The 27,662-nt window shown below is 46.7% G+C and overlaps 3 protein-coding genes across 3 annotated transcripts in view; all 3 read left to right on the top strand.

Annotated features, from left to right (window-relative positions):
- LOC142050762 (histone H4) overlaps positions 1 to 27,662 on the top strand; it is a 223,180-nt gene that overhangs the window by 91,166 nt on the left and 104,352 nt on the right. The gene's annotated exons all lie outside the window — the stretch shown is intronic.
- MGP (matrix Gla protein) overlaps positions 1 to 27,662 on the top strand; it is a 228,501-nt gene that overhangs the window by 184,196 nt on the left and 16,643 nt on the right. The gene's annotated exons all lie outside the window — the stretch shown is intronic.
- Positions 585 to 19,263, top strand: ERP27 (endoplasmic reticulum protein 27). Its single transcript, XM_075079548.1, has 7 exons — positions 585 to 705; positions 930 to 1,030; positions 3,900 to 4,037; positions 7,711 to 7,824; positions 10,811 to 10,936; positions 17,825 to 18,022; positions 18,737 to 19,263. The coding sequence occupies exons 1-7, from the start codon at positions 585 to 587 to the stop codon at positions 18,779 to 18,781; spliced, it is 843 nt and encodes a 280-aa protein (XP_074935649.1). The 3' UTR covers positions 18,782 to 19,263.

Raw genomic sequence — 27,662 nt, 5'->3', positions numbered from 1 at the left:
ATTTATTTCAGACCTGCTTCCTTCAGGAGTTTCATGAATCCTTTGAAGCCTGAAGTCTGGCCTGTGATGGGGATAGACTCCAGGGGTAGACAGCTGCCACGTCTCATCCTGGGTGGCAACTGAATGAGTCTAGGGAGCTGTAACATGGCCTTCTCACATTTAACGCTTAGCATGGCAGCTGTTTACCATAGCCAATGCAAGAGCTGTATGTCCTACTGGCTGCCCAGCTGGCCAAGCCCAAGGGAACATCAGCCTCTCGGGCACCCAATGCTTGGAGAAGTGTAGTGGCTTCTTCTGCATGGAGGGATGTTCTTACCTAGCTGAAGTGCCTGATCACCCAGGTGCAGGGTAGCTGAGATGTCTAGTGTTGTGGGTGAGGACGTGCTGATGGCAGTGTTGGTGAGGCTTTCCAAGGCTGGTGCCTGCAGTGCAGGCAGGGGCTCTCTCCTGGGCAGGTGGTTATCTCGGGAGCTGAAGGCTTTGCCCTGGGCCAGCTGCTTCCTTCCCACTGTCCCAGGAGTGACTGTGGGCCACTGCAGCAGCTGACGTGTCTCTTGCTGAGGAGAGGACCAGAGTAGGGTAGCATGGTGAGGAGAGGACAAGCTGGCACCATGGGCACCTCTGTATTCCTGTGCCTCTTCGTTATCCTGCTCGCTAGGGGCTCCCCAGCAGGGTGTGCTGAAGACGGTGGCTCTGCATCCCACAGTAAGTAAGCTTTCTCCTGGCTGAGGGAAAAGGATGGGTCTATGTGGGGAGTCCTCCTTATGCTGGGTCTCCTTATCCAGAGTGTGCTGTGTGAGCATGTTAAGCTTACAGGAGAGATGCGTGGGTACGCATGTGAGGGGTGGGATGCTTGTGTGCCTTTTGGGGGGCCCTCTTTGAGCTGCTCTTTGTGTACCCTCTGTCCCACCCTGACCTCTCCTCTCCAGGCACAGCTGGCACTGCAGAGAAACCTGTCCTGTTGAACAACATTGCGGATGCCAAAGCCTTCATCAGCAGTGCAGAGGTGGCAGTTGTTGGATTCTTCCAGGTGTGTTCATAGCACCTCCCCTCTGCCATCCATGAGCTCTTATCCCACCCTGATGGAGTGTGGAGCTGGTTATGGTGCAAACACCTTCCAAAAGCAGCTCCAGCCCTGAAAGTTGCAGGGCCTGTGACAGGCATGTGGAGGGATTAGGTGGCAGGCCACAAGGAGAATGCAGGGAATTCTGTCTGTATGTGGAAAGGGAGATGGAGCAGGGGAAGAAGGTGAATGGGGTCATAGGAGCCCTGGAGCAGGAGAGAGAAATGCTGCAGAGGAAGTAAAATGGGAACGTGGGTGGCAGAGAAAGTGTTGGCGAGGGGCGAGTGTGAACGACAGTTGTTTGCTTTAGTCAGCAAAGACACAGCAAGGCACTGCCTGTGTGATGGGGCCAAGGAAGCCCCTGGGGGGCAGCACTGGTGCGGGTCGTCTGAAGTCCAACGGGGTTTGGGCTCAAGCTGCAGCCTCCTCCCAGGGAGGGTGTAGGCATGGTCTCTCTGTCTCGCTGCTTTGTTCCCCATAGTTGATACCCTTGCGATCTCTGCTCTCTGTGTCCAAACTCAATTGAAATCAGCCAAAGATGTTAGGGTGACTGATGGGTATGTGCCCCTTACCCCCAAAAATAGCATGAATATTTTTCCTTAGGAAGCAAGATAAAAATATTTTTTGAGTTAGAGCACCATAAAACAGAGGCCTCTGACAGGATCCTCATTACTTTTAAGGTCCCCAAGTTCACCTTTTTTGCCCTTTTCCTTGAGCTCTGCCCTGGGCTTCTGCTGCCCACACACTGCCTCATGGCTTCTGTCAGAGGAGACTCCAGCCTTTCAAAAACAACTCCTTTCCGCGAGCTCCTTCCTCCTCTTGTCCTGTGCCTTGGGCTGCAGGGCAGCCTAGGGAGGGCATCACGCACTTGGTGTAGGATGACAGCATCTCGCACCCCACCACAGAGTGAGGACTGATTGTACTGCCTGTGCAGCGTGGGCAGCAACAAGTGTGTGAGTGCTGGAGGCGTATGCCCCAGGGGCCTTGCTAAGCACTGATCACAGGGCACCAGCCTCATTGCCTTCAGCGCCTGCAGGCATTCAGTGCTCCTCAGGGGTTGCTCTCGCAGCATTCCAATCCTGCAAACCAGAGAGGCCATCTGCACACGCAGAACAAAAGTGCTCAGTTGCTTCCTTCCCCCAGGGTAGCTGGCTGGGGTTGTGGCAGGGCTGTACCTGGGGCACAGAGCCTCCTGCCAAGATGCGGCAGGGACTGTGGCTTCTTGCTGGGTGAAGCAACGTGAGTGCTAACCACTGGTGTCTTGTGCCACTGTGGCTTCCCTCCCGCTGCCGGATTTCATTCATCAGAGTCGACAGGAGGCTGCTGCTACACGGCGTGCAGGGTCCCGGGGCAAGGAGGGACGGCTGTGCCATCCTGCAGTGAGGGGACAGCCCTGGCTGCCAGGAGCGCAGGGCAGCAGCCAGCAACATGTCAGGCATTCAGTGCCTGAAGCATGACTGGGCTGCATTTAAACAGTAGATAAAGATGTATGTGTGCCATAAGGGCTTGCCTTGGCCCTCTGCCTCAGAGTATATTCATCCAAATAATGTCCATGCTCTCTGTTTCCCATAAATTATTTCTCTGCTGCAGCTTTTCAATTCACTGCAGAACGCGGCTCGGCAAGCTCCCCATATGATGAGCACAGCCTCCCTGACTGGGAACAGCATGCCATGATGGAAAAACAACACACTGCTCCAGAAACCCACGTGTGTGCAAGAAAGGGCTGTGCTTGGCCTGATTAAACCCCAGCTTTCCCAGGAATGCTCCAAAACTCAGTGAGGTTATTCCCACCGCAGGCTTTAGCACTCTCACCAGAGCCATGCCAATGCGCTGGCATTTCCAAAACAGGTCACAAGAGCTGTTTTTCTTTTGAATGAAAAAGGAATTTTGTTTTCTATTCTCTCTGGGCTCACAAACAGCTGAGCTGATGGTTCAAACCAAAAAGGAAACCAAAACAGTTTCCAAGCAGAGACTGACTCTTGAGAATTTAAATCTAATAAGTATCAAAAGTACATCACTCAGAAGAAACGCTGGGAATGGGAATAGCAAGAGAGGCTTTAATATGGGCTAAGGCTGCAGCTAATGCTCTCACTGAAAAAAAGAGAAGGGACCTCAAATTACTGAGAAACTGCACATTTCTATCCTTTGATGTATCTGCATTAGTTACTTTTTGAAGTGTTTGTTTAAGGTACCTTTATAAAAGAGACCAGGATACTGCTAATGCAAGGTTTTTAAAAATTCTAAACCCCTGACTCCAGAATCAAGGTTATCTTAAAAAATACGTTTTAATATATTTATTATACACACACACATATATGTATACATATATGTGTGTGTGTATATATATGTATTTATATTTAAGCGTGCTACATCCAGAGTCTGGGTTTCTCCCCACCCTTTTAAGAGCTCTAGGGCTTCCCATCACCACCGTGTTACCTGTTAACGTGGGAGTAAGCAGCGAGGTTTAGGAGAAAGGGTGGGTGAGATTCCCAGAATGCTTCAGACCGAGAGCGTGCTTGGCATCGCCGCCAGCTGCCCATCCCGACTGTGGGAGGCGAGGTGGTTGACGGGCCCGGGTCCGGAGGCGGGGAGCGTGGGGATGACCTCTGCAGCCTCCCGGCCACGCAGCAAGGTGACAACGGCAGAGGCAGCCGCTGTCCCCGCCGGCCCCCCCCGGCCGGTCCCGCCCCGGGCGGTGCTGCCGGGCGGCCGGTAGGTGTCGCCCTCGCGCCACCTCCGGGCGGGAGGGGGCGGGGGCGCTCTCCGGGGGTGGCTCCGCTCTTCACCACCACCACCCCCCCCCCCCGGCCTCGCACCCCCTCTTCTCCCTCCGCAGGAACCGGAGAGCCCCGAAGCGTCCCAGTTTCGCCTGGCGGCCGGCCGGATCCCGGAGGTGCCCTTCGGCCTCAGCACCAGCCCCGCCGTCCTGTCCCACTACAGCGTCACGGCGAACACCGTCACGCTCTTCCGCAGGGTGCGTGGGTCCGCGGGGGTGGGGGGCACCTGCTGCCATGGCCGGAGGGCTCGGGGAGCTACGGGGCGGCGAGCTGCAGCTGTCCCTGAGCAGCTTCCTCCTGAGCAAACACGGTGCCCGCAAAAAGCTGTATCTGCAAAATTAACGCTCTGGTTTAGGAGTTCTTCTGCCCGCTGGTTTTGGTGAGAGAGGCTTGAGGGTAAGCACTTAAAAACTGCCTGAAGTCACGCTACAGAAGAAATTAAATCTGTGGGTAGTAGTGGTAAAGAAGAAGATTAAAGCTGCTCAGCTTTCCTTAGAGCAAGCCAAAAAAAAAAAGGCTCATCATTGACAGCTGCTCTGCTGGCCCACCTAAAAGCACATGTGTAGAGCTTCCTGCCCCAAAGAGGTCTTTTGCACTTGCAGAGTGCCCATTGCTAAGACATACAACAAGTATTACACCTGATGAGATTCTCCATTTTGAGATCTCCTGTGGATCTGGTCCAGCACCCAGTGTTTGGCAACGAATGATGGTGCAGAGGTGAAACACTGGAACAGGTTGCCCAGGGAGGTGGTAGATACCCCATCTCTAGAAACATTCAAGGTCAGGTTGGATGGGTCTATGAGCAACTTGATCTAGTTGAAGATGTCCCTGCTCACTGCAGGGGGGTTGGACAAGGTGACCTCTAAAGGTCCCTTCCAACCCAAACTATTCTATGATTCTATAATTTTATGACTGTGTTTCTAAGTGACCGACCTGGAGTTCAGTGTTACTTGGATGGGGTTTCTGTCATTTTGGAAAGGCTTCTGAGACACATGAAAAGCATCTAGAGACCATTTTACAATGGATCAACACATCATGTTTGATATCAAAACCTGCCAAGTGTCACTTCAGGCAGGCAAAGCTGTCTCCCTGGGTGCACAACTTTTCTGTCATGACTGAAACCAGATCCAGCCTGGGTCTCTGCAGTTACAGATGCTCTGCCACCTAAAGAAATCCCAAACGCTCTCATCTGTCTCCTTGTCAGTGGTTTGCAGAGTTATCCTCTAAATACGCTTTGAGCAGGGGCCCATTAACAATGTTACTTTGCAGTTTCTTGGAGTTGGATGCTGTGCACGTTCACATCTTTGTTGACTCCAGCTGTAAGTGCTGGTGCCTCACTGAAATTGAAGCTGTTTGCTGAAATTTAAGGAGGCAATATTGGAAAGGCCCATGTCCTTGCTTCCAGAGTAGCAACAAAAGCTAAAAACAAGTATTCTACTGGTTATATAAATTTTCTTGTATTGTCCCTGCTTACACAAGTGTGGCACTTGAAAACTGGAGACAAAGGTATATCTGAGGAGGAAGGGGGCCCTAGGTAGCACAAGATGTCCTAAAGGCCCGTAAAGCGTTGTGTCACTGGAGCTCTAAGCACACACGTGGGCAGGGTACGAGGACACATTACATGTACTAGGGAAGCTAAATGTGGCAGCTTGGCCAAGTTCTAGGTCCAGGTTGTACAAAGATCGGACAAAGCCAGTTTGTTCCCCTTTCTTTCTCATAATTTCCTGCACTGTGTTTACCACTGGCGTTATCCAAATATTTCAAAGAGAATGATCTAAGAGTGAGCAATAGGTAAGCAGGTCCTTTTATTTAACCTTTTATTTGCTATGTGCAGATGTTGCAATTTGAAGCAACATCTATCTCAGTTTTGATTCTTAGTCATGGTGGTTTTCTTCCAAAAATATTGAAAAGATCCTTTGTTTATGCACTGTGTTGGATAGTGAGGATGACTGCATTGGGAGGGTGTTTGATAAAAGAAAATGTCTGGATTGTTGGAATTTGGATTATATTGAATATTCTTTGTTCACAGTCCAGTTTTTGCAGCTGAACTCTTGTTTAATAGGAAAAAAACCCCAACCAAAAACTAATACACTACTCAAGTTCAAATGTGGCTGAAAATACACTTGTCTAATTGTCAGTTTTTCTTAAATTAAATTATTCAGACACATTATTTTTCCTTTTATTCTGTGCTGAATACTGTGTAGGAGTAAGGGGTCAGAGATAGAAAGGGAAAAAAGAACTGAGACAGGAACTTGTACTCAAATACTCATTTGAAGAATACAAAGATGCGTGACCAGGATAGCAGTGAATCAGAGGCATAAACTCATTTTTTCTTTGCTTTTACAGAGTATGAAACACTTACAATGCTTAGAAGTTTAAACCATAATTACAGTAGTAGGTGGGGTTGCTGTCAACTGGTGAGACTTCTGTGAATATAGTGGAGGGAAACTGATTTATTCTAGTGAGGAATCTGGCCTGATAGACCTAAAAGGAACATAATTAACAGATGCTAACAAGCTAGTTATATGAAGCGATAAAGACATTTTGACTAGCGCTTCAACTATTAGATGCAGGCTATTTTCCAGCCTTATTTTCTTAAAACCATAAATGATGAATGCAGATTAAAGATGCTGTTATCCCAAAATGGAAATCAGGTGTTTCCAGAAGCCCATAAAAGTCAAGAGAAGACTTTTTGTGGAGTCTGGAGTGCTTTAGGTCGGTTCCCAAGGCCTGCCTGATCTCACCTGCCCAGCTGTGGACTGGCCTGATCTCATTTAATCGAGTAGAGCTGCCCTTTCATTTTATGCAGGAGGAAAACCTGTGAGAGGAATCAGGCTGCATAGCCTGAAAAGCATCAGTTTGAGTTGCCAGACAGGGCGCTGTGGCCTCCTACCAGATCAAAGACCTTGCCAATGACCACAGAACAGCAAAAAGGGGCTTTAAATGTCTGCACACCAGTGGAAAAACTAACACAAGCACTTTGTACAGATGCAGAGAATAAAATCTGGGGTGTACACTTCCTCAGCCCCAAGAACCTCATTCAACACATAACGTTTATCCAAGGCCTTCGAAACCCAAACTTTGATCCTATTCCGTGTCACATCCCAGCATCCCCATGGCTCAACTCAGTCACATTCTGTGGTGGTACTGCACAGCAGCTCTGCCCCCCTGGGTGGTTTAGCTATTATTGAATGGTTGCCTGCTTTTTTCCTGTTTACCAGGTCACAAAAACCTCAATAAAATCACATTGTTTAGGATGGGGGTGGAGTGTGGGGAGAAGTGTGGCAGGATGGATTTTTCTCTAAAGCTAAAATGTGCTGGGCTTAATTTTTTTTTTTCCCTGCTGTACTGGAAAAATAACATTTTTTTATTGGAGAGGTTTCCATCTTGCACAATGTTTCCAGGAAATCCATACAGGCCTAAGTCAATGTTTATTACTTGTAGAAGAAATAGAATAAGCAGATGAAGATTTTGAAAAGGGATGTAAAGCCAAAATTGATGTGAGAAGTTAGGCTATTTAATGATCTCTCCCCATAATGCCAAAATAGTTTATCAGCTGATCCCCCCTGTCTTCAGTGCATCAGGAGCTGATACTGTAGGGAAGTCTGGAGTCCACAGTGATTTCTGTTGTGCTCTGAGTTTGTTTTTTCCTTGGGAGACTGAAGGAGTTTGGAAGATCTTTATCTTGAAGTGGAGGTTGGTCTCTGTAGTTCTGGACCTCCAGAAGTGGGGATTATGTGTGTGTGAGGAGAGGATGGCAGTGTCCCAGGGGGTGGTTGTCTCCATGAGCGAGTGCCATCAGTGCCTCTGGAGGGGGCGCTGAGAGGAGAGGACAGCTGTTATACTGTGGGTGTCTTTGTGTGTCTTCAGGTAGACAATGACCGGAGGGATCTGGATATGAACAACAAAGATGTTGATGCTGAGAAGATGACTCGTTTCATTCGGATGAATGAGCTCCGCCTGGTGACAGAGTACAACCCTGTGGTAATTACCAGATCCCTGTAGCCCTCACCCTGGTACTTGGCCTCCTCCTCAAGGGCGTCCTTTGGCCTAAGAGTTTGCACACCCAGATGTGTGAGGGTTGCAGCAACGGTGTGGATGGCATTGGGGAAGCCGTGCAGCTCTTTGCTGCTACTTCAAGTGGGCACTGGAAGCAAATGCTGTGCTGGGATGTGTGAGTGGGGTGGGGAGAGGAAGGGAGGCATGGTGGTTGCTTTAGCTTTCCAGTAAATTTGGGGTGTTGGTGGGCAGAGAGCTCCATTTCTTACCACTCCTGCTGGCAGTGCTGCTTCCTCCCATGGGCATTTGCCATGTTGTGCGATGCCTGCAGACCTTGCTGAGCCAGGATCCCCTCTTTTTGACTGAGAAGCCTTGAGAAACATGGAAACTTGAGTGACCTACTCCCAGAAGGCAGGCTTTTTTTCGTAACCCAGCTCATAGGGCTTGGCATAAGCCCGGCTGTTTGAAGGCACAGTCGAGGGTCAGTTGGAAACTTCCAAAGCAAAATTTTTCCCATCACCTCCATCCCTTACTCCAGAATTCATCAGTTCAACAACAACAAAATATATCAGACATAGGATGCTTCCATGTTGGCCATCTTCATTAAGTCCCTCATCTGACTGGCAGTGGCAGGGTCCCAGTGTTCTTTCCTGCTACAGAGGGTGACCAAGGATTTAGGCTCCTCTGAAATCTCAGCTGTTCACTGGGCTCATTGATGTGAAGTCAGTAGGTCTTAGAAGCCCTGATGGCCGCAAGGCTGTGACTTTATCATTGCTGATGGGGTCTTTTGTGGACTTCTAGATAGCTACAGCAGTGCTGACCAGGCTCAATTTAATCAAAGGAGAATGGCCCAACCTGTTTCAAAGCTATACCTTTTCAAGCTGATGCCAAGGATTAGCTAAGGGGCCTGACACATTCCTCAGTTCAAGTGCAGCCCACCAGTAGAGAGAGCATTTTGTTTTGGAAATGCAACATTTTGTTCCCAGAATGAAGTACTGTAGAAGGGGATTTTCTTTTTTCATCTTGGTAAGGGATGTGAAAAATGCGTTTCAAAATCACAGAATATTTCTGGGGACAGAAAAGGTATATCTTGCTCCGCTGTCTTGACAGCCCTTTGAGAACACCCAAGTCATGTCAGCAGGGATGTTCTTGTTACGTTTATAATCACCCAGGCCTTCTGAACCCTTGGACACCCCACTGCATCTTTTGGCAACTCATTAGATCATGGTTCTTTCTTCATGTGTTTCTGCTGATGCTTTGGGCTCTTGCTCCACAGTGTCCTGTTTGGCACCCAGGCTGTCTCCCTGACCGAGAAGTCCTGAGCTGTTCAGCTGGTCCCCCCCTTGACTGGCAGCACACATGTTGTTCCAGTTTTTTTTTTCCAGACACTCTGGAGTCCTATCAAGGTGCTGCAGTTAACAGTGTCTCTTGCAGTTTCAGGCCCAAAGCCCTCCCAGCTCCACTAATGTAGCTTGGTTTTTTGTAAATATTTATTCCCAGTGCATATGCTGTTTGCATCTAAGAATGCTGCTGGTCAGCAGAGTCTGGGGTCACACAGATAACACTGAGTGCTGCCAAGAGTTTCTCTCTTCATCCTGGGGCCCGTACTGTTTCTCCCACATACTTTAGGCATTTTTAGGCAATGCTTACCCTATGTGCTTTCCAGGAGAGTCAGATGTGACCCGGCCGTGTTGATGAGCTCTGCTCATTGCTCTTGCACAAGGTTGCATTGACAGGCACACCTCTGTGTGGAGCTGCCGGAGGAACTGTGGCTCCAGCTCTACCCCCTCTCAGCCCAGCCCTGTTGTAGTGACCCTTGGTGCTGGCAGGCTTCACCCTCACCTTCAGCCCCCATCAGACCTCTCCCATGAGGTCTTCTAATGCTCTCCAGCCTTGAACTGCACCCAATCTGATCTCCCCTGCCTTATCTGTGCACCACCAGAGAGGTGAAGGGATACACAATTTCTGGTAAATATTAGGCTAATGGCAGAGCCCTGGCTGCCAAAAACTAGATGCTTTGCTGTGCACAGCCCTTGCTGGTGAGCACTCCCTGACCCTTTCCTTATTTCTCCTGGAGTGTGTGGAAACTTTCTTCTCCCTCTGGCAGGGAGCTGCCCAGTCTGCGCCTCCGTGGTTTCTGTGGTACAGGGGAGCCAGCAGGTCTGGCCCAGCTGGTGTTTAGTGTGAGGGAGAGGCTGTAGGGCTGCGGGAAGTGGGTGGAAGGAGAAGTCAGATGATGAGTGAGTGAGTGAGCGCGTGTGTGCGTGCCTGGAGATGGTGCGGTGGCTTCTTGGGCAGTGCCAGCCCTGTTCCTCACAGAGCACCAGTGTGTGCTGCCCTCTTGGCCCTTGCCCAGGCAATAAGGGCCAGCCGGCTCCAAATCTTCTCCCACTATGGGACTGCAGAGGCAATTTTAACCCTCAGCACTCCAGAATGCCCAGGCCCTGGGGTTGCTGAAACTCTGGACTCATCCTCCTCCTATGCACAGCTTAATGCTAAAGAAAGGAAATAAGGGGAGACACCAACCCTGACACCACAAAACCTTCCCATTTTCTTGCTCCCATTTCATCCAGGTGCTGGACCTCAGTGATTCAGGGCATCCTTATGTTCAGTGTTTGCTGGCCTTTCCTCTCCACTTCCTTGTCCCTCTAGACTTCAGCTTGCTGTATCCAGGCAGTCCCCCTGCCTAGTCACTGAATGGTGATGAGTGATGAATGTTTGTGGTCTTCAGAGTTTTGTCTCAGGAATAAGCAAAACCAGGAGGTTAAGCACTTCCATGAAGAATTCAGATTGGATCCCTCCTGCTTTAAAGAAAGCTGTCATGCTTGTGAAGCTGATTTGCAAAGAAATCTCAGCTGAGACACGAGGATTGATGTCCCTCTGACAGTGCATCCAATGAGGACTGAATGTTCTCAATCTCCTTGTCTGTGTGTGTTTCTCTCTCTGTCGGTGGTGGCCGTGTTTTTGGCAGACAGCAATAGGTGTGATGCAGAGTTCGCTCCAGCTTCACCTTCTCCTGATCACAGACAAGATGTCCCCAAAGCATCCTGAGCAAATGCACAGATACCGGACAGCAGCGGAGCTCTTCAAGGGGAAGGTAAGTCCGAACAGAGAGGAAGGGGAGCCATTAGGGAGAAAAAACAATGAGCAGTGATTTCTTCTGTGGATGGGGAGGGAATAATCTCTTTCTCTGTGCATTAGGGGAACAAAGGCAAGCAGCAGAAAAAGAGGATTAGTTGGATAATTAAGTGGAGGTGTTGGATCTGTTCACCTTTTGCCAATTTGCTTCCCTGTGAGGAAAATACTCTCTGTGTCCTGCTCCTCTGTTCCCTTGGTGGGACATTATGTACTTCCTCGCTTCTGGTCCAGTTTTGTTCCCTTGCACTGGGAGATGACAAACAGCTGCTGCACTTCAGTCTGGCAATGGCTGCATTCCACTGGTGTGAGAGGTGATTTTGTATATACAGCCTGCAAGATGCCAAGGACCATTATATAAGTGACCAGACAGCAATTAATGTTGCAGTGCTTCTTAATCCTTAGCCTTCTGGTTGGATCCTGGGGAAATAGCTATTTTAAAGGAGTTGCAGATGGGTTTGTCAGATTTCCCACACTAAGGTGAAGGGATAGATGGGGTCTTTCAGAGAAATTTCACCTGCTTCCCACCCCTCTGTGGGCAGAGTACCCCAGATAGTAGATCTTCTCATGGCTGATTCTCTGCCAGAAGCTGAATTACAGGGGACATTGTGTCCAGGGAACAGAGGAAGGAACTGCCAAGTGAAGGAGGATTGGAAGCAACAGGAAGGCATTTGGGGCAAGGGAGGGCAGCGGATGGGAGAGGGCAGAGGATCCCAGCAGTGGAGAAGGCTAAGCTGAGAGGCAGTGGAAGAGATCTTTCTGTGAGAAGAGTGGAGCTGGAAAGAGTTGGGGTTTAAGAACAAGAACATCTGCATGCATCTGTTTGTGGTACTGGAGTGTCAGATCAAAATAATCAAGTATTTCCTCATCTTTAAATGGAGGGGCCACCTCAGAACTGTGCACCCTCAGAAGTCTTGAGATTCATTTATGGGAGGACTACTTTGGACCTTGCCATCTGTCCCCACCCATTGTCAAGAGACCAGGCAGAAACCAGGCATCAGAGTCAAAAGGTCTCTTCAAAAGTGTTTTGCTTTGATGAATAGAGAGTGATAAAATAAAACTAATTTATCTGAAAAATTCCCACTGCCTCATGTGAGATGTATGTTATAGTGGCACCATTATCCCTGTCCTCCATAAGCAGCAGAGTCTGATACAGGTCTCCCCCCATGCAGCTAATTCTTCTAACACAGTGCATTGCTGTTTACCATCACTATCCTTCGCTGATGTGGCTGCAGCCAGTTTTCTCTTCATGTGACATGCCCAGATCTGAGCAAATGTGAATAATTTTCTGAGAAATAGCTTCACAAAACATTGGATAAAATATTTTACTGAAGTCTGGATAATTTATGAATTGCCAGCAAGCCAAATCTAATTATTTTTATTCATACAGGCAAGTTTCCCACCAAATCAGTCTAGAAGTTTGCCAGAGTAAAATATAGAGATTAAAGATGTGGGGATTTGACTGATTATTTCACTTTACTGCAATGGCACTGCAGGACATGTAGATGAAGGGACTTAGAGTCCAACAAGTCGTTTTTCCCAGAGGAGTGGCACTCTGAGGAGTAAACTGTTATTTGGACTGCCCTCTTACAAAGCAGTAAGAGAGAGCTAGGATCCCGCTGTTTGGGTCTTAGATCTGGATATTAAGGAGTAAGCAGAGCGATATGCACACTTAAATTTCTCTCCATTGCTCTGTCATGTAGAAAGACATGAATTGGTTTTGAGTATCAGAAGCAGCCACTGCACAATACCATGGAAATCTCTGCTGGCTGATTTTCCTAAGTGGAATTATCTGATGTCAGGACTACCAAGTTAATTCAGGTTTGCTTCAAAACAAGTAAAGTATTGAGTAGATTTTGCATTTTTGTTGCAGATTGTCTGTGAATAAATGCAAAAGAAAAATTATTTTATTCAGGATTATCAGTGAATAGTTCATAGCCTGTGGGCTGGTGGTGAAAGGCTTGTTTGTGCTGTGGGGTTAGTGCTGTCAGCAGTTTGAGCAAGGAATCATTGCAGTGCAGTGGAGAGGTGTTCAGGCTCCCTGTGAGCATGTACCACTGCATCCAGCAGTCCTTTACAGTGATTGCAGAGTGCTGGAACAGAGTGGGGAGGCTTGGTGTGTATTGCAACTTCTCTAAAAGCCAGTTCAGGACACAAACAGAGCCTCAAGAGTGTTCCCAAGCAGGAGAAGGGGTACTGATCCTTTCACACATCTCTGCTGTGCTCTGAGGGAAGAGGAGTCATTGTCGTGACCAGCTGGAGGGAGAAGAGAAACTGGTGGCTTGGATTGATGGAGAGATGAAGAGGAACTGCTGCTGCTGAGTGGCTGACCCCAAAGAGTGAAGAAAATTATAGAATTATAGAATCATCTAGGTTGGACACTTAAGATCATCGAGTCCAACCGTTAATGGATCATAAGGAAGTGATTCACCTACCAGTTCCTGGATTATGGTCCCTTCATCTCTGGTTTATGATCTTTTCATTTTTGCCTGAGATGAAGCTGAAATTTTCAGCTGGAGGATCCATGAGGCTGTATGGTGAGGACTGTTATTTGAAAACAGCCTGGATTACACCCTGAGCAGCAGTGAGTGTCTGAAGGCGGTCTAGGTTCCTCTAGATTTTATCATGGAACCTGGCAGCTATAAAATGCTGGAGAGGAAAGTGCAAATGTTAGATGATGCTAAGCCAGCAAGAGCTGACAAGAATGAGAAGAAATATGGTACTTTTCTATCAGACTTTGAGAAACAATTGTGGGTGGGTAACAGCGAACAGACAGAGCTCAGAGCGCTGCAGCTGCAGGAGTGAATCTGCCAGCCTTGTTGGAAGGATCCTACTGCAATCAAATATGTGCGTATTTGAGGAAGTACTTCCAAGAGTCCAGGCTTTCTACTGGAAAGGAAATGTCAGGGTTTGCAATGCTGAGCCAAACTAGCATAAGCATCTTCAGTTTTCTTTCCACAGTATCAGAGTATAACATGACAATTACAGCTGGTGTACCTCATAGGTGTTTGCAAGAGTTTCAGTAAGGTGATGTTGGGAATAGCAAAAGAAGCTTTTGCTGAAACTGTTGTAAATGGTTTACAATGTTGAAATTATTTGGGTAGAGATGTTTGCAAAGTCGCTTTTAATTTATGTGTAGGCCAATTTAGAAATGGGTTCTGAGAAACTCCTGAGAGTCCTTCAGAATTTCTTCCATGGAAATGAAAGATGGTGCCCTTTCTCTTGCAGACAGTCATTCATACACTTTTTATTTTTCTTGTCAGACATTGATGGCTCCAGAACTGAGAGAGGTAACTTTTAGCCATAAACAGGGGAACCTGTAAATATGGATTTTCTATGTCACTTAACAGATATATGTAGTAAAGTTGTTTTTATAGCTTGCTTTTCTTCAATTCATGACTGATGTATTATTCATTTTGCTTTGATGTACTATGTAAGCTATGTAAGAAATTACTCAAACTTCAGAATTCAATCATTTAATTCAATCATTTTACGTATACAATCTCCTCAAAGAATGAAGGTTGCAGCTCCATGAAGTTCCAGGTCAAACACTTGCTATGAGGCTTGATTATCCTTCCTGTTTGTCTTTCTTAGAGGAAAAACTAAACAACATCAAACTGGTTTCTACCATTGCAGTACTATTTTCAATTAAGTTTAATTCCTTGGGAATTAACATCATTCCATATCTTAGTATTTTCCAGGAACTCAATGTTCTAAAAGCACTGGGCTAGGAATCAAGTTGTCAAGATACCAAGATAGCACCAGAGTACAAAATTTTCTGAGAGAGAGCATATTGCAGGTGATGGTGCATGGATACTGTAATGCATGGAAGAGAGAATTTGTGTCAGGAGTTCCTCATCCACGCAGGAGATCCTTCACTGCCTGTAGCAGCACACCTCTGAACACAGGCAAGAAGATTGCTAAAAAATGAAACAATTTCATGGAAATTATTTCACAATGAAAAAAATGAGCTTTTGTACAGGAGAATATGAAATAGAAAATTAATTTTCTGTTTAGGATGGAACTACAAGGTTTCTAGCAGTGACGTGAGAGTTGACATCATAAGTGGGATTTGTTTTAGTGAATGATAGCTTTGGTAAGTTGTCTGTGCAAAGGCTTTAGGCTCTTTTCAGCACTGGTAGAGGAGGACAGGCATGTCCTTCCTGCCCTTCTAAAACAGGTGGAATAGTACCTGTCACGGTTTATTGTAGAGGTTACCTAGATGACTGGCTGAGACAAGACTAATATATAGATGGCAGAAGTTAGGCAAGACAAATCTTGTCTCATGGTCAGTATGATTTTCCATGGTCACTGAATTAATTCTTTGTGACTAGGCCTGGCTGGGAATCTCTGAACAAAGTAAATTCCTCATGAGAAAATGCCAGTACCACCAGGTGGCTTCTATTGTGGAAACCTGCTTGGTTTCCAGCTGCTGAGGAGACCAGGCTTCCAGTGTTTGCAGCCTCAGTACCAACACACCTTACAGACTGCCACACAGGTGTGACTTTGAGGCCACACAGGCCTTGGCAGGACCCCTGGAACGCATCCAGTGTAGGATGCATGGCCTGTCCTTTTGCTGAAGGAGGATTCATCCCACGTCACAGCACCTACCGGGTTGTGTCATTCTAAAACACATGTGATGATAGGCATTAAGGTGTCGTCTTCTGAGTGACAGTGGACAAATACAATTGCTGTCTCTCCTGTATTTTTGAAATATAAGAGGGGAAGGAAAATTTTGCTGTACTTTGGCTTTGGCACCCTGTAACTCTGTGAGCCAAATATGAGTCAGTAGTGAGATCCAAAACATGAACTGTGAATGATGATATCTCAGCCTTTCTAGCTGAAGGGCCAGTTGTTTTTGTGTTTTCATTTTCTTCTGTAAGGATGAAGGTGTTTGGAGTTCTAAACCCCAACCTTTTTATTCCTTTATTCTTACTCTATTCTTTGTATTCATGGATAAAATGTGTACAACTTTTTAGTTTTGGGATTTTTAACAAAAGCTGGAAGCTTGATAAAGTGAAGAATGTTGACTAGCATATTTATACTAGCATTTTAAAATACTATTCATCTGTTTTAAAGGTGGAGGAGATTTTGTATATAAAGTGACAACATTTAACAACTTAGGTATTCTAAATGCTTTTTTTTATTAACTTCTTGTTTAACATTTGTTTAAAAAAACGTTGTCTAGTATATCTTTCACAAAGAAAACCAAAAGCTGGTGAACAAACTGGTGAAAATGTGGTCCCATTTCCTGTACCAACCCTTTGAAAGTGCTCCCTTCCAACACCAGCCTCTGTTTCCAGCTTGCTAATTGGAAGGAGAGCCCTAAAACATAAGTATTGCTGCTCCAGCTGAAAGCCTTTTAGATCAGGGCCTTAGACCTGTGACTCTTAGATTTGTGACCCTTCTCTGGCTTGGAGTTTTATCCTGCAAAAGAATGACTTAAACACTCTGTGAGAAGTTCCTCACGAGTCTGGTCACTACCTTGTTGCCCTTGGGGCACAGATAACTTCTGGCAGAGAAATTGCAAGTAGTAAATGTCACATATCCAGTGAAACTGTTGTTCCTGTTTCTGTATGGCAGTGATTAACTGCAGTAAAGAATTTGAGATTTACCAAGTTTATTTTTAGAGAAGAAAAAAGTTTTGAACTAACTTCAGTGTTCTTGACTGAAAGAAAGAAAAACATGAGTCACAGTCTAGGAACTGAGCACATCTCCTTCACATTGCATTACTTTTCTTTTTTTAAACTCTTCTTTTTTCTTGTGTAAATTAAGTCATATCCATGTCCGTAGGTACATTGAATATGCTAGGCCCAGTAGACTGCCCAGGATAAAGAGACAATAAAATGACACGTTAGGTAGATGTTTGTTTCATTGACTTGGATGTCACCTGCCAAGGGATTCTATTTAATCAAATCACTGATTAAATTGTTCAATTGCTATATGTATTTTCTTTTATAATATTTATACATAATGTTTGTATTTAGCAATAACAGATAGTTTAACATAGATTTTTGAGATAGCTGTATATTTTATTGATAATTGGTATGATTCCAGAATTTTAAGTTTTTACCAATTCCCACTGCGCCTGTAAGATCTCAGTTGAAACTTAAAATAAAATGATGGAGTTGGTCACCAATTCTGATAAATCCAATCTATTGAATCATCCTGGCAGAATCCTAATCCTTGGCTTGATCTTGCTCTCCAAGACTATTTGGGAGCCCAGAAAACTGTAGGTCATTCTCATCCTGGCTTATTAATTGTTGGGCTTCTCTCCCCAGGTCTAAACAACCCTCTAGTGAGCTGGGCTGTATGGGCATTGGTGTCTTGCCAACAATGCCTGTTTCCCAAATGATTGCATCTTCATTTATACTCACTGCAGCTCATTTAAATACATCCTTTGTGTTTGGTGAACTCTCATGTTCTTATTCATACAGGCTCCTGCTGCCGTATAATTCACTCCAGTTTATTATCTAAATAATATGCAAGTAGAGGAGTCAGCTGCTTTTACATGTGCCACTAAGATAAAAAACATCTTATTTCCTCATCTATTAAGAGAATAGAAGTGGAGACTGCCTTCCTGCCATACTGTAGATATATTTTTAAAGAAGGTAAAAGATGACATTTTGTTTGATAGTGTAAGCCTGGACTTGCTAAAATACAGAAAAATGAACTGCATGGAGCAGTTAGATAGTGGCAGAGGAAAATGTTGTCCTAACAGAATATGGTGGGTTTTCTCCAACTCTTTATAAAAACATCACTGTTAGTCTTCATATGATCACTGTTTGGAGATCTGTTCTGTCTCTCAGTTTCTGTTTTGCTCATGTTTCCTCTCCTGTTTCTGTCACAGATTTTCTTTATCCTGGTAGATAGCAATTTGAAGAGCAATGAACGAATAGTGTCATTCTTCAAACTGGAGAAGTCCCAGCTGCCAGCTCTGGCTATATTCCACACACCAGATGAGGAGCAGGATGTGTTGACTCTGGATGAAGTCTCTGTTGAGCGTGTACAGGACTTCTGTAATCGTTTCTTACAAAGAATGCAGAAGGTAAAGGGGGACTCCTGTACAGTCTACAGGAAGCTGAGATCTTGTAGGATGATGCTGTCTCTCACAAGGCCCTTGAAGAAGATGACTTCAGTGCCCTGAACTCCTCCCACCCCTGCTACCTCCTCTTTAATTTTCCTGAATATCAGAAAAGCATTAGATCAAGAGCAGATCAAAGATGGATGTCTTTGCAGTATCTCTTTCTTCATTGACCTCTACCTTCTAGTCTACAGCAAGAAGACTTCACTGGCCTCTGCAGCTGTTTGAAGGTCTCAGTGAAGCATCTATTTGCTGGGAACAGCAGCTGGGGAGACAGAATGAGGGGTGCTTTTGGACATTGAGAATGGGGGTGGTGGATGGCAGCACATGAGAGAGGACCAGAAAGACAGTGGCTTGGATAGGAAGGAAATCTGTCAAGAAGACCACAGAACAGAATATACAGACAAGGGCTTAGGACTCTACCAGACGTCTCTGCTGGGAGAGAGACAATTTAATCTCCATGTTCATTCAGCGTTAAGAGTTCTCTCTCTGTCAAAGTTCATATTCCTATAGCATGGAGGCTTTGTGTGTCAGGGCCCTGTGTTGTGCAATTGAAATGGGATAGGCAGGGCAGTGGCATAGGCAGCAGAGGGAGGCATTTAAATTAGTTTCCTTTTATCACTATGTTGAGAAACTGAGCAATGTCAAAACTGATTTCATGCCTCTAATGTGTTTTAGAAAGAAGACGAACCTGAGGAGAAGGCCCTCAGTGAGGAACTCTGATTCTTTCTCAGCCAACAGGATGGCTGTGCCCAGAGTAATCTGTTTCTGCTGTATGAAGAGCTCACTGAGCCCCGCAGCTCAGTAATTCCTGGGATAGTATGATTAAGGGGCCAAGCCAGTCATGGATTCCCATCTCCATGCTATGTATGTATACGCTGCCTGTCCTCTCTAGGAATATCTTCTCCCTTCTGATTTGTTGGCTCCAGCTCTCTTTTCTCAGTACTCCAGGAGCTCTGGTATTGCCCTGCACTGTGTCCTTCCCTCCTACCTCTGTTGGAGAAAAGGGTGACATAGCAAAATGGCAATATCAGAGATAAAGCTTATAGCTCCAAGAGATCTGTTTCCCTTATTCTCTTTGCTTTTGGTGCCATGCTGAGATCCACTGTCAGCCTCTCCTGACACTAGGAACAGATTGGTTGATTTACGTCACATGAACTTTTCAATTTATTTTACTAAATAAAGAAGAATGTGAATAGCCTGAATTTTTATGCAAATACATGATTTCCCACTCCCCATGTCTTTCTCTTAAGGATGAAGCCTCTCTATTTCTGAGTGAGTAAGCTCAAAAATCTCCTTTCTCTGAATTTAACCAGGCTTGCAATGCCTAACCAGTCAGATTGGTTGCTAAGAATCGTTCCCCATGGAACTGGGCCCATCATCAACAGGTATTTACACCAGGATGAGAGATTTCTGTGAAGGCTGGGGATCAGAACAGCACTGGGTACAGCAGGTCTGAGCTGGTACAGCAAAAACAAATTAGCCTAAGACGCAGATTGGGGCTAAGAGGAATGGGAGCTGCGGCAGAAGGGCAATAGAAAGTTATATTGCAAGACGGGATATCTCCACACTGCATTAGAGGGAAAGGCTACTGTCTATGTATTGACCTCAGACATCCCTCAGAGGTCCTAGCTCTGATGTACAGGGGATGGGGACTTTGCAGGCGAGGTGTATGAGCCATCCCTGTTCTGCTGTACTAGATGCATGCAGTAGGTTTGCCTCATACTTGGCTCAGCATCCTTTGGCATGAGGTATGGATGCTCCTGTCAAACAGTGACTGCATTGTCTCTCAGGGCTTGAGATGTTTGGCTTGGGACAGGGAGCCTAAGAGGCGTGGAGCTGAGAAACCTCAGCCCTTTCTCAGAGATTAGTCCAAGGCGAAGAACTGAGAATAGAAAGAAGTTATTGCAGATGAGGCAAACACAGCTCACCACCACAGAGGGAGAATTCAGGACCTGGAAGGGATGCAAAGTAACTGCCAGCCACCATGATGAGGGCCACAGCAGGGAGGCTTTCAGTACAATAGAGAGGCAGGTGCCAGCCCTGCATTAGCTCTTCCTTCTTCCATGTGGATCAAGCAGATATCTTTCATCTCCCTAAGGCTCTGTCTCCCATGCAGCTGGACTTGCCTCCTTTAGTGCTCTACCCTCCCTTCAACTCTGCTCACCTAAAGCAAGCCCAGTGCTCTAACAGTGGGTATGGGGAATCAAAATTGCTGCACATTTCCAAGGAAGAAAGATATGACCAAAATAGTATTCAGGATTGTGCCTTGTGTTGGCAAGGCTGGGGAACAGTCTCCCTGCACAGGGAACTGTACACTAAGAGGCAGGGTAGTGGGCAATATCGGGTCTTAGAAGCTCCATGGTCAACACAATAGCCAAGAATTGTTTCCTAACTGAGGCAGTTCAGAAAAGAGCAGGAAAAGAGGGAGGAGAAAAGAGAGGCAAACTGCCTCTGTTCAGTTCTTCTCTTGTCACAGCTGAGTGCTCCCTAATTTCTGGTTTGCATGTAGCCTATGAGAACCTGTGGTATTGATTCTGTACACAGCTAGGTAATATCACTGAAGATGTCAAGGGAGAGGTGAGTTTAGGGCATTACATGCTGCATATTTCTTTAAGCTGGTAAAAGTGGAGGCACCTGCCCTCAGCCCATAAAACTCTTTTACTTGGGTATCCTCTCTTCTGAGCAGCCATTTCACAGTGACCTTCTGCCACTAGCATGTGGTCCCAGAAGTGGAGATGTCACCGTCATCAGCTGGAGCCTACAAGGCCATAAGGTTTGGCTCATGGGTGTAGTGTTCATATAACAGCTGGAGTGAGCCATCTCCGCAGACCTCTTAAGTGGCTTTTTCTCTGAAGCATGAGAGTGTTCAGGGTGGGTCACATACCTGCCACTGTTTGGTGCATTGGATTTACATGCTAGTCCTCAAGCTGCAGGTGAAGACTACTTCTTGGTGGCACTCCTTGGCATGGGGGGCCTTGCGTGGTAGCATCAAGTGGCTGCTGTAGCCCCTCTCCTGCTCAGTGAGCTTACCCAGGAGATGCTGTTGGTGGGCAGAGCAAAGCATGCCCTCATCAACTGTAGGGCCAGGGAAGAGAAGTATCTGCACTGGATGACCTCTTGAATGGGTGCGTGTCTAGTGGCAATATATGTGCCTGAATCCTGCTGGATGCTCTTGTAGCTTTTGTGTATTGAAGAAAGGCTACAGAGGTACAGGAAAGATGCTGAGAGCAGGAGGCTGAACCCCAAAGAGAGGGGAAGGGTCTAAGGTGTCAGAATGTCTTGCTGCTTTTGGGGGGTGGCTCAGCCCCTGGGTGTGGGCAGAAGTTGTAGTGCTGGACTGGAAGAGTGTGAATGAAGCCTCTGCTTTGGTGTTGGAGTTCCCCATGCAATGCATGAGGTCGCCAGCCCTGCGTGTGCCCTGTGCAAGGGGCATGATGAAGGGAGGATCAGTTGTCTCTGACCCTAGGGCTGTGTGAAGGTGTGAGCACAGGGCTCAGCCCCTCCAAAGCACTGGGGAGCCACAGCATCTCATCCCAGACTCTGGCACACACTATAGCTTTGAGGATCAGAGCTGGCTCACCTCACACTAGCCAAACTCACACCTGCCTTCCAACATCCCCGTGTCAGTGGTGTGTGATGGTTTTGAACCCCTGGTTTTATACCAGTCCTAGAAAATGCAGGGCTGTATGCCCTAGCAAAAGCCGTGCTTGCTTTCCCTCAATGCAAAAAATTGCTCCTGTTTATGGCTATAGCTTGTTCCTCCCTAGGAAGGGTTATACTGCTTTCTCTGCAGTAAGGTAGAGCGGGAAGGTCTTCTGCGGAGACACCTGCAATGAGCCTTGAGGTTGTAGATGTTTCCAGTGTCACGCGCCTCTGTGGTCCAGACCAAACTGTGAGGGGAACTGGCCTGCTGCCTGGGTGTCTGAGGTTCATGTCTTGGCCCTGTGCAGACACAACAGCTGCAGGAATTGGGCACAGCGACGTGACTCTCCTCAGTGCTGGAGGGAAACAAAACAGGACATGAATGAAGCTCTGGTTCTGCAAACAAGCCTGGAAGCAAAAGCAATGCCCCTGGTGACTGTGTTTGCTGTGTACACAGCTAATTATAGGGACAGCTTTTCAGGAGCTTCATTATGTACAGTGGAATGTTTAATTCTCTCTGCACCTTCCAGAGCTCTGCACCTAACCAACAACCTTGGGAGCCACAAGGCAGCCACAGGAAAAGCCTCGTCCTCCTCCAGCTGCTCTGCAGTACTCTCTGGGACTTGTGCAGCATGGACAGCCCTGATGTGCTGCACTCAGGATGCCCTGGGCACAGACGGCAGTGGTGGTGGAGCCAGGGGGTCTGCTTTAATCCCTGGCTTCTGCAATGCAGAAGGCATTCTGGTGGGCTTAGCCACTGTGATGGGGCATCCAAGGTAGAAGCCAGAGGCAGTGTCTTACGGAGGGGCAATCTATTGTTTGTTGTTTTATTTGGGGTTTTGTTCTGGGTTTTGTTCCCCATTGTGTTACTTTGAATTTGTGATGTACTTGGCCCAGACGTTTTGAGCTGGCTGGGGGAGGCTAGGCTTGTTTTCAAGGGCAGGAAGTGCTAGATGTGAACTGACTGAGGGCAGGATAAGGGGGTTCCCTTTCCCCTCAGTATTGTGGAAATACCATGGTGTGACATCCCCTGCTCTGCAGCAGCACCTGAACTCAAGGGACATTCAAAATCCTTAAGAGATCAGCTGAGCCTGCCTGACAGAAAAGTGAGGCTGTGGAGGTGTGCAAGAGCTGCCGTCTTTACTGCCAGGGAATATTCTCCCTGGGAGAATATTTTACTGCCAGGGAATACTGCCAGGCAGCCAAGAGCTGCCAGGGAATATTCTCCAGAAGCAGAATATTACAAAGACCTGGAGGTTCAGCAAGGGGATTATCATTTTTGCATTTTCCTCTCCCTTAACTGCTGCGTGTGGCATAAAGTAAGTAAAGTAAATAAAGTAAGTCTTAGAGGTGAAGGCTGGGTCCCAGGACTGCTCCGACATACCCTACCTGGGCAGAAACCACTGCCACGTCCTAGTGGCACCGTTCGGCTCTCTTGGGCACTTCCCTTTAGTACTTGCAAGTGCCCTGGGGATGCAGAGTTTTATGTTACAGCCCTTTCCTAGGCATTTCCTACTGGTTGGTGGGGTGTTTCCCCATGCAGCGTTCAGATTGCATCAGCACCTCTCCTGAGTACATACATCCCTCAGGGGTCTGATTCTGGGTTAGGGATGCCACCGGTCAGCAAGAGACCTGAGGGATGAGATGATGCTGAGAGTTGCTGCTCTTCTGTCCTGATGTCCACAGGGCAAGGCTCAGCCCTCTGTTGCTCCCCTCTTTTCCAGCAGCTGATACACTGCCATCTTCCATGTAAATTATACTGAATATCAACTTGAGCAAGGCTGTTTGGGGAAGGGGGAGTTCAACATGATATGTGTGGTGTATCAACTGTTGGGGTTTCCATCTCTGCCCACTTCTGTCCTTAAGCACAGAATTTGTTTCCTACCTTTTGTGTAGTGGGGGCCAAAACCAAAGTCTGAATGCAAGGATGGAATGAATGCAAGGGAATTAGACCTCTGAATTAGTCCCTATCAACTGCAGTTGAACCAAGACTTTCAATACGAGCATCTCTGTGCCTTGGCTTTGTTGCTCCAGTCCCCCTGCACATGGAGTACTGGGTCTGGCCATGCCACAGGGAGTCTGGCCAGCAGGAGAAGGACCAGAATGACCTTTGCACCTACCCTGAAGAATAAGAGCAGGCCCTGGCCTCTGAGTCTGCCTGGTCAGGATTGCTCTTGCTCTCAGCAGTTCCTGGGAGATGCTGAGAGCGTTCTTATGGCTGGCACAAAGGCAAGCAACGCCTCCCAGGGCTTGCAATGCCAGTGCCTTATGTGTGCAGAGGAGCAGGACTGCCACCAGTGCAGTGAGGCTGCCTGGCTTGCTCCCTTATCAGGACTGAACCTCCTGCCTTTCTTGTAGGGACTGTGCTAGACACCAGGGACCTGCCAACTTTGAATAAAATTTTTTTAAATCTCTGTTATATACCAGAATAGCTGTCACGGGATGAACTTTATGGTACTCAAACCAGATCCCATCTCATGCACAGAAATCCAGCACTGAGCTGGGTCTGAGTTCCCAGGATGAGGAGGAGATAGTGAAGATTCAGCATAAGACATGGTAGGAACCTTTGTTCTCCTTACAATAGAAGGTGGAAGAGCATGGTTGTTTGTCCGGAAGGAAGGTGAATCAATAAATCTGGGAAGCAATAGTAGAAGCAAACTTTCTCTTGCAGGTGGTCAGACCGCAGAGCTTAGTCATTCTGCACCTCCGCACAGGACAGCTTCTCCTCAGTACCACTAACGACAGCCCACAGGCTGGCAAAGAGGTGGGGGCAGTTGACACAGGAGAGGGAAATATTGTCTGAAGGATGTGACTGGGGAAGTGGTTTGCAGGAGTGTGAAAGAGGAGAGCAGGGAAGAGTCAGAGGCTGGTCTGGGAGGAGGAAAGGACTTGTCCAGGGGGTAATGTGGCCAGGAACAGGCAAGGGCCAGTGAGGGAAGATGCTGGGTGGGTACCACAGGGAACTGATAATGATGGAGAGGAGAACATAGCAGGTTTTGTTTTTTTTTTTTTTCTGGGGCTGTGAATCAAGTACTTCTTTGACCCATTTTGGCTCAGTCACTAAAGAAACTTCAGAGGAACACTCTTAGTGGAAAAAACGGCAAAGCCACAGATGCACATTGGAGAAGAAAGTACTTGTTCTCCCCTTTGAATTTCTCCCTTCTCTGCTAATGTACCTACAAATCCAGGCAGGCAAGCTAGTCCCATGAACTGCAAAGCAGCACATTTTTGCTGGTTAGAGGAAAGGCGCATAGATAATTGCCTCCCTGCCTGCACCAGGCCTCAATATATGACAGCTGTGCAGAGTTACCTTCTGTATCATGGCTGCAGCCAGCACTGTGTCCTCTTCCCAATGTGCTTACCAGGGCTCAAGCCTTTGGATCCTCCATGCACCACAGCAGCCCCTGGAGCCCCCCACATCCTGTCAATGTACAGGGTGAAAAGCCAGACCCATCCCCTTTCCAGCCTAAACTTATGGGCTGTGTGTGCACTCCAGGTTTCTCCCTATCCTTGTGTTATGAGTATTATATACCCTTTGTGTCTCCCACCTCTCTCTCTTCCTAGGACAGAGTCCACATTTCATCATCTTGTTAGGGGCTTTGTGTGACTCCATGCCACCCATGTAATGTGGCTTGTATAATGCCTACAATCACCAGCATTATTTCTTACCTTTTATCTAGCTGCTGAGGTGTTGGTAGTATTGCTATCTGTAACTTTCTCGACAGGACTGGAATAGCAGGTCATTGCTTCCACAGGTACCAGAAGACATTATTAGCATTGCTACAGTCCACTTCTGGTTCCTTGACACCTGGGCAACTACAAAGAAATGTCAAGTCCCTGGGTCTGCTGATCATCTGTCAGGGCAGTAGGATAGGATCTTGCAGTTTTCCTGGTTTTTGTTCTGTTGCTATTAATCACTGGAATCAATGGAATAATCATCCCAAGAAAAACTCTTCATCTGTTTTCTTACCCACTGAATAATACAGGGCTGTATGCCCAAAAGATTGTGTTTTGAAATGTAGACATGATATTTTCAGTATAAATCTGTTGTGTTCTGAGTGTTCTTCGGCATTTTGGAATTCAATGTGGGTGTTGACCCTAGGCTAGCTATTTCGTGACTTCCCATTGTAATCAAGACTTTATTTTCCTTGGCCAATTATTTCTGTTCTTTGGCTGAGAAACAGAGGAGACAGGCAGTAACTTAGCCCAGACTGTTGAGGAAGCCTGTGGGCAGAGCTGGAGAGAGAACCTAGATCTCCTGAGCCTTAGCCACATGGCCATACTTTCTCTTCACCCTCCATCTCCCTGTGACTCCCAATGGCTGATTTTTTAAGTTGAAATGGCAGTTTTTCACCATGAATCAAAGGCTTCCTTGTTTGATTGCTGTGGTTTGATGCAGCAGAAGCTGAACAGTTCTGGATCACTGCTTTCTCTCTCTGTTTCTCCCTCCTTGCCAGTGAGAGCTTTTCTTCTGGTCTGACTGCCTTATGGTTGTGGAGGCCAATGAGGAATGTGCTCCCTTGCCATGTGGCTTTCCCAATGCAGTTGCAGTGCGCTCTCATATCCCTGGGCACCCTGGATTTCAGATCCCGTTTTGTAGCAATGTTTTCAGGCTTTCTCCCCCGTTGAGATTCTGGCAGTAAAGAAAATATGTTATTAAGAAGATATCTTTGAATATTAAATATTTAAATGTTATTTTAAATAATTAATAATTATTTAAGTATTATTTTATTTTAAATATTTTCTTAAGAAGATATCTGTGGATATTAAAGAAGATCTATGGCAGGTTAGAGGAAAATGTGAATGAGTCCTTGCTTAGTATATTTTAGTTTTGGCAAGACAGTAGCATTGCAGAAAGGAAGGGATTGTTAAAGTGCAAGATAAATAGATTATGGCTGTTTCTGATACTATAACTGAGGTAGCAATGCTTGTATCAAAAGATCAACCATCTTTAAATGGTCATCAATCTTCTTTTCACATATCTGTTGTGTCATCCAGGAGTCTGGATGCTGAAGCAGTTAATGGTCTTCATCTGCTTCCATCTTGCAGTTCCCTAGCATGGTAATAGCACATTTTTGATGTCTCTCCTGTGACCTGGTAACTCACTGCCGCTGCACAGAGATGCAAAGCACTTTGGAAAGATGCAATCCTCCCACAGAGAAGCAGGCAGGAGTAAGGTGACCTAGGAATCATTCCATTGGGGTTGTCCTTGGTATCCCAAACTAGGGTCTCTTCTTTCTGCTTGCTGTCTGTTCAGCAGCATGGAGACTTTCAAGATACAAAACACTCCACATGGCTCCTCTCAGACTCCAGGATAGGGCTGGCTCTAACTGCACCCTCCTCCTCCCTGATAGCTCCCAGTTTCTGTGCAAGTGATAGGCCCTCTGACCCTTGTTATGATTTTATTTCACTTTTTGTCCACCCCATGCTCTGGAGGCAACTCTGTCTCAAGCATAACCCTGCTGCTCCCAAGGGAAGGTGCCTGCCACATTGCAGGTGCCCCAGGCACTCCCTTTTTAAAAAGAACAAAATCTCCCACAAAGGGAGAACAAAGAGAACCCACTGGGCACCATCCATCAGAATGGAGATGAAGCAAGACTTCAGCAACACAAACGAATGGATTAGCTGCCTTGCCCCAGGGGTCCTGTTCACCCAAAGGTTTCTGTTTGGTCTCTGAGTCCTGCAACTGGTATTTCAACTGGCAGGTCTGGCTCTGTGATCTAGGACAATAAAAAGCTCCTTCTTTTAATAATAAAGATAACTGTATTCAGGACATTTAGAACTTGAGAAACTGCCTTACCAGCATTTCACATGATAGGACGGGATTATTTCTGTGGCTGTTCCTATGGAAATGAGGTGGTTTGTGTGTCTGCTTGTCCTGTTCCCTCTTCCAAATGCTCAAACACACCTGACAGCAGGGCAGTGGTCTCTAAGGTATTATGATGCTACTGGTTTTGTG

The sequence above is a fragment of the Phalacrocorax aristotelis genome, chromosome 1, assembly GCF_949628215.1.
Source record: "Phalacrocorax aristotelis chromosome 1, bGulAri2.1, whole genome shotgun sequence".
NCBI classification, from domain to species: Eukaryota; Metazoa; Chordata; class Aves; order Suliformes; family Phalacrocoracidae; genus Phalacrocorax; species Phalacrocorax aristotelis.
The sequence above is the reverse complement of the archived record's forward strand: the minus strand, read 5'-3'. Positions and strand labels throughout refer to the sequence as shown.

What these genes read in the sequence shown, in the direction of transcription:
- ERP27 (XM_075079548.1), top strand. Translation starts at nt 585, where the DNA reads ATGGTGAGGAGAGGACAAGCTGGCACCATGGGCACCTCTGTATTCCTG. An exon ending in CGGTGGCTCTGCATCCCACA is followed by an intron (nt 706 to 929) that starts GTAAGTAAGCTT and finishes TCTCCTCTCCAG; the next exon opens with GCACAGCTGGCACTGCAGAG. An exon ending in CGGAGCTCTTCAAGGGGAAG is followed by an intron (nt 10,937 to 17,824) that starts GTAAGTCCGAAC and finishes TTTCTGTCACAG; the next exon opens with ATTTTCTTTATCCTGGTAGA.